The sequence below is a fragment of the Vanellus vanellus genome, assembly GCF_965231255.1.
Source record: "Vanellus vanellus genome assembly, chromosome: 2".
Taxonomy (NCBI): Eukaryota; Metazoa; Chordata; class Aves; order Charadriiformes; family Charadriidae; genus Vanellus; species Vanellus vanellus.
The window spans coordinates 49,490,077-49,502,799 of record NC_138906.1 but is presented as its reverse complement, the minus strand read 5'-3'; the positions used below and the strand labels follow the sequence as shown (position 1 = coordinate 49,502,799).

The 12,723-nt window shown below is 40.0% G+C and overlaps 1 protein-coding gene across 3 annotated transcripts in view; it reads right to left on the bottom strand.

Annotated features, from left to right (window-relative positions):
* Window positions 1–12,723, bottom strand: part of FYCO1 (FYVE and coiled-coil domain autophagy adaptor 1) — a 54,460-nt gene that overhangs the window by 38,871 nt on the left and 2,866 nt on the right. For all 3 annotated transcript variants that reach the window (XM_082499130.1, XM_082499128.1, XM_082499129.1), the window contains exons 2-5: window positions 6,880–7,064; window positions 5,244–5,350; window positions 3,900–4,025; window positions 92–198 (exon numbers count right to left, since the gene is read on the bottom strand). In XM_082499130.1, the coding sequence (XP_082355256.1) occupies window positions 92–198; window positions 3,900–4,025; window positions 5,244–5,350; window positions 6,880–6,934 (395 nt within the window). In that variant the 5' untranslated portion in view covers window positions 6,935–7,064. The remainder of the gene's footprint in view (window positions 1–91; window positions 199–3,899; window positions 4,026–5,243; window positions 5,351–6,879; window positions 7,065–12,723) is intronic.

Sequence of the window (12,723 nt, the reverse complement as noted above, 5' to 3'; positions counted from 1 at the left end):
GAGTTTCAAAATCTTTCCATAACTACTAGGTGATGTTGCTTGCTCACACTGAGCAAACACCCATTAGTTAACAAGGTACTTTTCTATTCACCTGGTCACCTTGGTGTTCATAAAACATTGCTGCAAGGTGTCTGCTAGCCTTTGGTGAACCAGGGAGTAACGAAGAAATGCTCTTCCTTTTCCAAGAGATGTTCGTAGCTGGAAGGAAGAAACCACAAGAAAAGAAAATTCTAAATATCATTTGTAATCATGTAGAGACATGGCCAGAACAGTCTACGTACTGACACAAAAAAACCCACAATAAGCCACTAGTTGTAAAGGAAGCAGTGAGAACTGCCACTGAGACACACCTTCTCCCAACACTGTCATTGGGTGGAATCTTTTTTGAATGACAAATTTGTATCTACAGCTGGCTGTTCTCCATTTTATAATAATATAAAAGGCATCACAGGACCAATGAATCATCTAATATACTGAGTACATGAGTACAGACTATGCTAAGGGCAATTCCCAATATAAGGCAAAATCTCAATGTGCCCAGCAAAGCCAGAAGTGGCTGCTTAGGTTACTTAAGATGTGTCTGGCCACAGCTGGAAGAGCTTTAGGGCAGATATAGTCATAGAACAAAGATGTACACATATACAAATATACATCCTCACGGACACAGTAACCCCAGACAGTGCAAAAAGCCTTTCTTAATACTTAGCCATTAAGTTGAACAAAATCTAATTCCTACTTCAGACCAAGAGCAGCTGCATGACTGAAATTAATGGATCTTTTTATGAAGACAGCTGTTAAATCAACATAAGGGAGATCACAAAACTCAGCACTGAATTTGGAGAATTGATGTTTTGTTTTGTCTTTTACATCTGAGCTATCTGTTGTCCTGCAAAATAATGAAACACTAAACAGTAATGTTTCATTTCTCATTTGCATCAAAATCAGTAATCAATTTAGGAATGGAAAATGAAAGTGATGAAAAGAATTTCTCTCCAGTCAGCCATGCTCCTAACCAAACTGCTCATCCAACTAACAAACCAATTATATTAATGATTCAAAAATTGTGGCCAAGGAAAATATTAGAGGGGCTGAGGCTCAAGTTCGCAGGTTACTGTAAATTTTGTTGAAGTTAGTATGAAAGAAGGCTCAAAGGCCACACAAGCTTTCTCTGCTAATCAGTATTCCACTGTGGTGAAGTGGGAGCAATACCTTAACTCTCAGTTTCCTTGGGTTTGCTGGGCTTCTGCGCTCAAGTAAGATACAGGTTCGTTTATCTCAGCAATCCACTATATAGAAAAATGTTCCTTATAAATGGAATGACGAAATGTGGAACAAAGGAAGCACCATCTTTTACTGCTTTTTGGTTTGCTTTTTGTTTTGAATTCTACAAGACACAAAGTGTGAAATAACATGGTCCCCAAAGGCAAACCCCAGAAACTCGAACCCCAGAAACAGCAAATTTTATTTGCCAACTGTTTTTTGCCCTCACTCACCCTGTACATGTCTTCAGGGAGATTCCATCTCTGCCCTGTGCACAGAAGCTTACAAATGTTTTTCCTAACTAGGCATATTTAGTGATTATCTTGAGAATAGCAAAAAAAAAACCACTGGAAGCCACTGAAATAATCTGATCCTGACTCCCATTGGTTTATCAATTTAAACCGCAATGCTTTTTTTAAGCATGGAGATACCAGAACAAATGTACGTGACGAGAAGTAGAGGAAAATATTTACATATATGCAACTACAAGTAGCCAAAGAGTATTTGACTCAGAAGCAAAATTTATGCCACCTCCTGCTAGAGCCCTTATAGAACTCAGGGAGGCAGGGAGTGTCTGGTACTGTCAGTGTTTCTGTGTTGACTGCAAACGCTGTAGCTAAGGTGCAATGTAGCACTGTAGCGTGTATAATGTATGGCTGTAAAGACTTGGAAAGATGCGTATTCAGTGTGATCACCTTTTGAAAGGGGAATGACCAGAACTCACTGCTCACCCAATGCCATCAAGGACAAGGCTCTCTGTTTAATTAACAGCTGGGCAATTTCCAGAGCATTCTTATTTGCTTCCTTGCTCCACCTCTCTAGCATATCACGCACCCTAATATTAGAAGTGCTGCAGGCAAAGCAGAAGAGGAGGCATTATGTTGTTAAATGTTTGACCATTCTTAAAAAGCAACTGCCATTACTCTTCCCTCCTTGTTCACTTCCATCTTTGAAAGTTAACAAGTACTTTTCAGTAAGCAAATAAATGACATTCAGAAACTTTTATGTTCTATCCAGCCAGGTTCATAAATTGGCTGCTGATTTCCACCTGTAATGAAGGGGACTAACCAACGTGTTTTCCTGTCATCTGTAATTTCATTTCTGGAACTGAGTCTACCAGCTCAGTTATCTGAAACGACTGACTGAATTTTTTTGGAGTTCATATTCCTAAACCACAAGCTAATGAAGTTAAAAGAAGTCTTCCACAAGCTAATTTCTATGGCTGCACATAAATTGAAATAGAAAATATGCTTTTTCCAAACAATAATTTCTGATATCATGCTAACCATTATAGAGCCAGAGGTATCGAATAGGAAAAAGCAGAGCAGCCTTTATACGTGGTAATATCCAGGTGATACCATAGGCTGTTGAAGGATACAGCACAGTCACCTCAGTCACCTTTGCAGAGAAATCAGACAGGCTACTGTTGCTGAGAATTTAGGGGCCAGTAGCTACAGTCAGAGGACCTTTCCTGCAGCAGCAGTCACTGTCATTACTTCTCCAGTCTTCCTGGAAGTAGTGGGAAAGTCAAACTCAATTTCTACATCTCTCCCCTGTTTCCTTTCCTAGTGGTAAAACAAACTGGAGTCCTTCCTTGGCTTGTTTGCCTTGAAACAGCAAAATTCAATATTGCCTAAGTTGCTGAGAGGAGAAACTGAGGTATGGAACACAGAGCCTGCCTCTGCTAGAGTATCATGTCTCTCTTTCAGATGGCTCAAGACAACATTATCTGGAACTACTGTGGAGGAACTGCTAAGAGAATAGGTAAATCTACTGTAAATAGTAACTTGCTAATACAATTTAGCACTGCTCACAGATAACAGAATGGAGTATTGGGACAATGCTGGCTGGAAGCACCACACCATCCCCTCTTTTACCCACAAGGGAAGTTCTTCTTCAAATTACTCTAAAGACTCAGACAGGATCTGCACAGAAAGCTTCTCACAGCACTTATTTCACACAAACACCCCCCCGCCCCTTGACCTGAAGACTTAACATGGCTGTTACAAGATTAAGCTTTTATTACTGTACCTAATAAAAATAAAGCTTTTTGTCCTGTTCATGACAGCTTACCCAAAGGAATAATGACAACCATCCCGAGCCATTACATCATGCTATTTGACATGGAGGAACAAAGTTGAGACAGAAGATGAAATGCTGCTCTCAGTCAGTCCTCCTCAACTCTACTGAGCAGTTGAAAAAGCCTTAAGAAACGTCAAACATGGTGAATCTTTCATCTTAGTCTTAGATCAAGTCCTGCCTTAAGCTGTGCTAAAGATGGCAGGCTCTACTCTTGACTTAATTTTTCATTCTTATTTAGAGAAAATGGCACTAAGTTAAAAAAAAAAAAAGTTAATGAAAAGGTGGGGCGCAACCAGAGACAAACAGAACCATCTACTTGTGTAAGTGATCTTCTAAATAAGTAAGAGTCAGCCTATCTAATCCTATATAATTTAGTGTCCTGGTAAAAAGAGTAACCTTGCATTTTTATACTTTGCATGAGAATAAAAAATAAAAATTCCCAACTTTTTTTTTGCTGTATGTTAAAAGCAGTGTATTTCCTTTTGATTCCTGCTGCTCTCTGAAATGACATACCAAAACACAAACCACACATTATGATGCTTAACTGATATACTTACTTCCGTAATAGACTTGACAAAGCGGATTCCATCATTAGCTCCTTTGACTTTTGCCAGACAGTCACAGAAATAATCCCAGTAGTCTTTTCTGTTCCCCAGCAATGTGTTTTTTTCTTTCTGGTCAAACTTAAAGAAGGAAAACAAAAAGCAGTGAGCAAAACTTAAATATAAATATAAATATAAATATAAATATAAATATAAATATAAATATAAATATAAATATAAATATAAATATAAATATAAATATAAATATAAATATAAATATAAATATAAATACCAATACCTACTCGGAATTCTGTTAGTCTCCCAGCAACATGTGCTTTCATGACTACTTTTAGTTTTAGCTAATGTATTCACAAAGGAAAGAGACATTGTACCGCACTGATGCAATCCAGCAGTTACAAAAACTACTTTACAGACAGTAACAGATGATAATGTTCTGGGTCTAGTAAAAATACAGACGTCTATTCAAAATTGCTGAAACAAAGATTTGTAATAGATTCAGCAGCTGTTCAAGAGCAAGGAACTAACAAGCAGTTGCTGAGAGACCTGCAATCAAGTGTGGCAATAGCACACATGTACATACCGGAAAAACCTGCTCTAGCTAAATGGCATTCAGAGTATGGATGCACGATATGGACTGCAGCTTGGACCATTCAAATCCCAAAGCATTCTTCAGCTTCTGCTGAAGCCTCTGCAACCCGATTTAAACTCCCTTGCCCAGATTAAGGCTAGATTAGCATGTCTTTGTTGCAATCAGTGACATGATTACAGTTTGCGTAGACACAACACTATGCAAACTGAATCTCAGTTTGCGCAGCACTGTCCCCTTTAATTTAAATTTTGAGGATGGCCAAAAAGCAGCATTCCAGATTAAAAATCAGCCCTTTCCGTTACGAGTTCTATACAATAAAAATTACTTTCCAAAGTGAAATTGCTAAAAATTCTGTAAATTACTCACACCACTATATTTCTGCTGTGAACAGCTTACTAGTATTTATTTTGCATCAAAATGTTGTCAAGATCTCATTACCACAGTTTTTCCAAGATAATTTAGCAGGACATATCTTTAAAATCAAGCTCAAATCTTTCAGATCAATAGAATAATGCCTTCCATTCTTCAATCAAACTGCCAGCACTGCTTTTTTGATTATATTTAGTTACTTTAACTTGAAATAAGTACAATAAGCACACTTCAGTTCACTTACTGGGAAAAAAAAAAGAAAGAGACTCAACTGGATATTTATGACTATTTGAGTTAAACCCCAAATACTGAAGAGGCAATAAGAGAAAATGAGGCCTAGCTTTGATGGTGGATTACAAATGACACACATCACTTTTTACCTGTAGAAGGTACTCAAGCTTGTAGGAGAATTTTTGTAAGTTGACACTATCATCTGTGATCGGTTCCCCTCCTTCTTTAAATTCTTTACTCAATTCAGTCACAGCATCTTTAAAACAAGACATCAAAACGGTTAACTAATGGAAGAGACATATAGCTCTGAATCCATAAAAAACTAAATAAATGGGGTTTCTGCCTGGATATTATGCATGTGTATTCAGTTTCTTTCAGTCCAACTGTCTTAACAACAGTGCAAAAAGCTTATTGACATGCTTGCAATTTAACACCACCTATAAAACAATAGAGCTCGAGTTATGTAAATTTGTTATACTGACTACTTCTTAAAAAGAGCAAAACCTCCTTCTTGACACTTAGTAAAAATTGGCAACAGACAATTGCTAACTGGTTCTTCAGCAGAGGAAAGAGAAATAACTTTTTGCTGTCTCATGGGCACGTTAAGGTACTACCACAGGACAAACAGAATTCTGATTAGAAAGGACAAAGCATGCAATCTGCTAAAGGGGATCAGTAACACGAGAACAGTCATTCAGTCAGCACATTTATCTTCTCCATGCTTTATTCAGGAAGGTTCAGCTTGTGCTGGTTACAAAACACAAGTGGGAAAAATAATTCACATAAAAATAAGCATACAGTAACCCCTCTTACCTAAAACCTACATCTGTAGTGGGTGAGGAAATCTCAAGTCAAAGCAAATTCTCTTGTCTCCCTGGACACTCTACACCCCAAAAGGGCATGCTTCTCAGCACCAGAAATTACTGATTTTGACCTTGCTTTCCACTTGGTTTTGTACTTCTTTCATATGTCTGAGTGAGCCTTAGCTCCCAGTCCCACTTGATCCTCTTTGCAAATGAAAAGCTCTTCTTGTTAGCAGGCACTTAGATCTCAGTTTTGTGTTTAAGGAAGATCTAGATTCCCAGCTTTGGTGCATATCATACCTTATATTTAATAAAAAATAAAAGGAAAAATATCTAGCTCTTGCTATAGGCAAGGACAGAGGATTAGAACAGAGACAGAGCAGGAAAACGGTTATGAATCTGCTGCCAATTTTGCCTGCAACAGAGCTGCGGAAAGTGTGGTTGGCTACTGCTACTGGAGGACAAGCCAGGAGCACTGCAGCAAGAACAGCAGATCCAATTCTCCAGCACTCTTCCTCTGGGTCTCCATTCCCAGTTTGGTTTGGTCTTTTGTTTTTATCCCTTCCCCCATTAGCAGCAACTCCACACCAGCTTCCCATCAAGGGTGGGTCTAAAAATCAGGCCTTCTCCTTATCTCACATGAAGTCTTGTAACAGCATAGTTCTAGTCATGTCAACAAAGTCCTAGCTCACACTGCACACCCCACCGACACTTTTCTTTTTTAAATTATAAAACTTATTTCTCATCTCATATGTTTGAATTTGCAGGATTTAAGAATTTAGGATCCTGCAGAAGGTACAGCACATCTCTCACAAAAACATCAGTCACATCTCTATTAAGCACATCACACACCTTGAACTATGTTGCTACAATTGCTGCACAAAGGTGTTAAACAACTGAAAACACAATGCCTACTCTGTTATCTAAAACGTGGAGGACGCAGTCCAGCCTACAGAATTAATCTGTCAGCACGGCACTGTACCTTGCAAGTCTCTGATAATCCGCTGCAGCTGGCTTTCGCCACTAGATGCTGCCATCTTGAAAACCAAAGGAGCTCCCCTTCTCGGCTGTTAACCTTTTCATCCATCTAGATAAAACCAGCAGAGTTCATATCCTTGATGACCATTGGGCTGATGAAGATTATTCTTCTCTGTGACACCTGCAATTCTGTAAAAGTCAAAAATAAAATGAGTCTTTATCATCTCAAATGAGCAGAAGAGAGGTGCTTTGGCATTTTAGATCCTCTTTAGTAATGAATTCCTATAAGGCCTCTTTTCCAAGAACTTCCGTTATATTTCCTTCTAGATCTCACTTTCCATTTCAGTTATTTCTTCAGTTATATCTTTCAAAACTACTGAGCAAACCTCAGAGAGCAATTTTCTCTCACTGGAGTTACAACACAGTCTTACAGCCCAGCTTAGGCTGGTATTTCATGCAAATCATCTTGTGACCCTGAGGCAGGTTCTGATGACACGGGACTTTCCCTGCAAAACCCTCTGCCAGATCTTCCCTACAGGCTGCAGAGTTAAAGGATACATTGACTTTTCCATTTCAGGAACACTTTCAAGACACAGAGTAGGTACGGGCCAAGGAGTCAAAAAATTATGCATGTTTGATTCTCTGGCATTGGAGCATATTTTTAACTCATAAGAGCTACTGAAAGATTTAGTACTGGGGACTGGTTTTAGCATGAGAAACATCTCTCATCCCCTCCTCAGAACCCACTGTTCCCAACACATGTAAGAGGACACCACTTTATTTTAAGCTCTGTTACAGCATCCCTGGCTGGATAAATATACCTTGCACCACCTCCTTTGCCTAGAACAATGACAAATATTTATACCTAGCATTTGTAGAAAATCTTTCCTTAATTAAAATTAATGAATGAATTAAAAGCTTCAAACACTTTACTAAAACAACCATGTCTTGGGACCAAACTTTCAAACATTAACCTGGTATCAATCGTTCAAGAAAAGCCACATAGAAACTGTATAGGGAACTTACTATGCACCCTGTTCAAAGGTTGTTCAGAATTCTGCCTGCAATAGCACAGTCAAATTTTCAAGCAAGCTCAATACCCGAAGTATTGAATCTTTAGAAAATTTGCTGTTACGCTTCTGTGCTTTTGTTATCATTCAAGCTGAACTGCAATGAAATTAAGCTGTAATTAAAATCTTACAAACTTTTGAAATAGAAATGTGATTAGGTCTTTCCCAAAACAACACAATTGGCATGGCTAAAGTAGTGTTTGAATGAATTGACCATCCTTCTACCCTAGGTATCGAGGTATTGTTTGGAAATGGTCCTGATGTGATCTCGTATTCTTTTCTTTTTGAAACAAAGCAAACCTTAACAAAGCCACAGAGACAGAAACATGGTAAGTATAAAGAAAAAGGATGAAAATAGGCTCGCTAGTGGGTTTCTCTTAATACCTGTGTTTTGTTACCTGCTAGTTTCCATTTCCATATTTTGATGGCAGTAATTACGTTATGAAACAACTGTTACGTGGACCATGTGCTGTCTGGAGAAGGGCCTTGGCCTGCAAAATCCCCATTACGACTGTGCTGCTTCAGGGGCAGGTGGCCAGCACAGCATAGACCATCTGACCTTCTGTGGTGCCAAACACAATTTTTTACTCAAAATCAACAACATTACATACCCAAGATTTCTATCTTGATTCTACTGTGCGATCACATAAAGTACCACACTTCCTGGCAACTTGCTGAGTTTGGGTACCAATGACAAAAAGCAAGAATAACAAACCCAGTGAGTAAACATTTCCTTTTCTAGGCACGCATACTAATATCAGCCATATCTGTTCAGTTTGGCAACTGTTACAGAAAGGAGCATAAGCGAGAAGACTGTGCACTGTGGGCAATGACAAGCCAAAATGTGTGGCTAAAACAAATGTGCATTTGCCCAGAAGTCACAGATAAATGACTACTGTGTGTGCAACAGTTCAGCAGCACAGCGCAAGGGAAGGCAGCGTGTTCCCAATGGGCTGATCCTGTTGTGCGAAAGCAGCCCAAGACATGCATCTTTATCCCTGCCAGGATCTCCTAGGCAGAATGCGGGAGCCCCAAGTAGAGACAACTCAGCTGGAGGCATGTAGCTGCACAGCCCACTCCATCTCCTCCCAATCACTGCTTTCCTCAGTACAGGGAGCAAGGTCTCACAGCTTCCCCCCTCCTTGCATCAGCTCGCAAGGAATGTCTCTCACATGAGACATGAATTTATTCCATTCTTTACCCAAAGGCAAAGGGGATCTTTCGACCTTAGCTATTGCACAAGGAGAATGTGCTGAAACTTTTTCTACCTGCCTTCTCTGCAAAATGGGGAGAAAGGTACTTTCTCTCCTCTGTGGTCCTTCCAGACATGTTCTTAGAAAACACAGTCCATCCCACAGAAAGGTGCAGAGCTCTCACTTCCTATGGCAAAGAAAACCAACAACATACCTTAACTGGTTTCCTGGGGTTTCAAAATAGGAAGAGCTTCTGTAAACACCTGATCTAGTCCTTCCTGATCACAGAACATTTTGCGCAGGATTGTTTAGAGCGCAGAATGCCCTGTTCCCCCGGCATTTCCTATCCTATTATGTATGTCTGTAAATATCTGCTATGTGAGAACAGCATGATACTTGTGTCAGGCACGAGTGACCTGTTTTGGGTGAAAAGCTTTTTAGATGATGCATCGTTACCTCTTACATAATAGCATTTGACTAAGGCCGATGGCATTAACTTGCACAAAACTGCAGTGCTGCAGTGACATCAGTGCAGTGACACTAAGGACCTGGCACAGACTACAGCAGAGAAGGCAAGACAGGGCATGTCATCAGTCCCTCCTCGCACTCTCGGGCCATGCCTGCTGATGTCTGAAGGTGGTTGCTTCCTCTCCTGCTGGCGTAAGTACTAGTGTGGGGGTGACAATCTTCTTTACCGAGGAGGATATCCTGGAGGTTAAAGAAAGAAGCAGAAAGGAAACAGCCCACTTACAGGAAAAGAAAAGATTTACCTGATGGGGAGTGAGGCACATCCAAAACAGTAAACAAAATTTAATGACTGTAATTAAATTGGTTAGTGCGGTAGCTACAATGACCTACTTTTAATCCAATTTCATAAAATTTCTCTTTGTGTTACTGTAGCTATGCCTGCATCTCCAGCAGCTACATTTTTTTTTAATTAATTTCTTAATTTTGGCTAATCTTGAGAGAAGGTAGAGGTCTTCAAAATATTACACTCCAGAAGTCCACAAGCAGAGTTTCTCTTAATTGATAAAAAGGCTGCTGTGAGAACTCCATTATAGCCTGGTATCAAAGAATCCACTCCCCACTCAATTGCATTTTCAGCGTACACTAAGAGCAGACCTCACACTGAAGACCTGGGGTAATTCGGTTAAAAAGTAAATTGGGTCTGCAAGACAAATTCATTGGAAACCAAGGTCCACTGCCTTCTCCCGCTCATGGAAATATTTCATGTCAGCATAACTACTTTGGTCTAGCCATTCCAAACAAGGGCACTTCATCACATGGCCCCCGCTGGTATCACAAGACCTTTAATTATTTGGTGCCTGCAATTCTGTACCTGTTCTAACACTCTATATGAAACAAAGCAGGCAGGTGAGGATATTGAGCCAAATCCTACATTCATGAGTCACAAGAATTTTAACTATGTTATTCCCTTGTGTAATGTGAACGCGATTTGTCCCATAGAAGCAGATACTGACTGATAACTGCAAGGCATACTTTTGGTAAGCATGTGGAAAAGACAACCTGCATAGTCATGCAGTTGGCTACAAGACACACTGACAAAAGAACACTGAATGCAAACCTCATGGCAAAGATGAAGGGAGAACTGGGAAAAGGAAGTCTCTGCCACTCAGGACTGTAACACCACTGTTTTAGTTAAATAATTTAATTCCAGTAATTGTCTGGAAAAAGTACTTTGTACTTTGTTGTTGCAGGAAACAGAGTCCCAGTGGAATTTACTGCAACTGTGCCACTAGCTTTCTCGTTTTGTACCACGCAGGTACATAAAGCTGCACATCCATGAAGCTAAAGAACTGTTTGCTGGAAATAAGCATCTGAAGTGAACTGCAAAAACGACAGCATGACTCTTTCATCATGCACCCATCCATGCTTTTACTGGGCAACTCAACCCTTTGTGCTTTAACACTGCATATAGAGATATGTGGCTGATAGAAATGCACACTGGACTACGTTAAATAGGACTATTTAAAACAAAAGGCAGCACAGCCTGAATGTCAGCTAAGGTTTCCCTTTGGAGTTTTGAAGCTTGGATCCATTCTGAGAAGTGAAATTTTCTTGCTAAATTAACCTTCCCCTTTTGTTTTCTACAACAACAAACCTTCACATTTCAATTGCAAAAATACATTTGGGGGGAATATTTTTTATTTATTTTAGTACTTCACACAGACGATCATGCTACAAACCTATGCTGGATTTCCCACATGCTCATACACACAAACCTTGTTTTGAAGTCTTTGGGCATATAAATGTTTAGTAATAAAATGCATTTTGCAGAAAATATGTGTCCAGAAAAACAAATTCACGGAGTATCATAGCATAACAGAAGAGAGAAACTAGATGAAGTGTATAAAACTTTTACAGATTTTGCAAATGCCTGGTAGAAAAGTAGCATGCTTATAGTTAGGGACTCCTTACAGTAAGGCCCTTTCATGGGGAGGCTCTTGTGCTCCAGAGATACTTGCATTTTACAGCAAAACACCGCAAACTAATGACATTCACAAAATACTGCTTGCACCCCTAACCTGACAGGAGATACTGACACAAAAGAATCAGTATAATCTTTGTGCAAACTTCCCTATTCTACGGACAACTGGCCTGCCTCCACTCCCCCCTAATTTCTTTTATTTGCAAACTGTTCTTAGAAAAAGATCAAAACTAAGCAACAGCTATGAGTCTACAAGTGGCACGATAAGAACTCCATGAGACAGTTAATTTCTAACCCTGAGTGGGGAAAGCTGGCAACCTGAACAACTTTTTTTAATGCTGTACGTACTGAATTGGACCTCTACTCTAAGACCTGACTTAAACCCCTTTAAAATGTTACACCGAACTTTGCCAAACAGGACAGATGCATCAGAACAGGGACACGGCTTCCTGATTTGGAGAATACAGTGCTTTGTTTCTGATACTCCTCACGTCAATAACATTTGAACAACATGAACTCAAATGACCACTTTCCGCAAACAACCCAGGGATGAGCTTGTACGTGTCTCACAAAGACAACTCTGTCTCAGCCCTGTGTCATGATGAGGGAAGTTGCCTGTTTGAGGAAGCAGTCAGTTCACAAAGAGAAGAGCACTGTTCTGATAACAGGAATTGCACTAGTATCGCTCTTAAACTCATCTGCCCTTTTTCCTTAGGACACACCAGACCAAGCCCCATGTCAGGAATGCTACACCGTGTTTACTAACACCTATGAATTAACCTAAGCGTAACTGCCCCAGAGTCTTGTTTCTCCTCAGTGACTCCCATCCTATTTCACTCCCCCTGGGGAAACGTACACCTGTTGCCTCAATGCCTGTACGGCGAGTTGAAAAGATATGTTTCATTCAAAAGTGCAAAGGTTTTTTCTCCCTTTGCACTCCCATTCTACCAATCCATTCTCCCCATGTCCCTATGTACCCTGCCTGCCACAAAACCCGCTCTTCCTCTCCATAGCTCACCCAACCATTTAAATCTCTTACACGTTCTTCAAGCTAGGCGCCTGATGCTCGGATGCTACTCTGAGGAGCACCATACAGATACCTACAGAAATAGAAACATTAGAGGACCTCCAGCTGC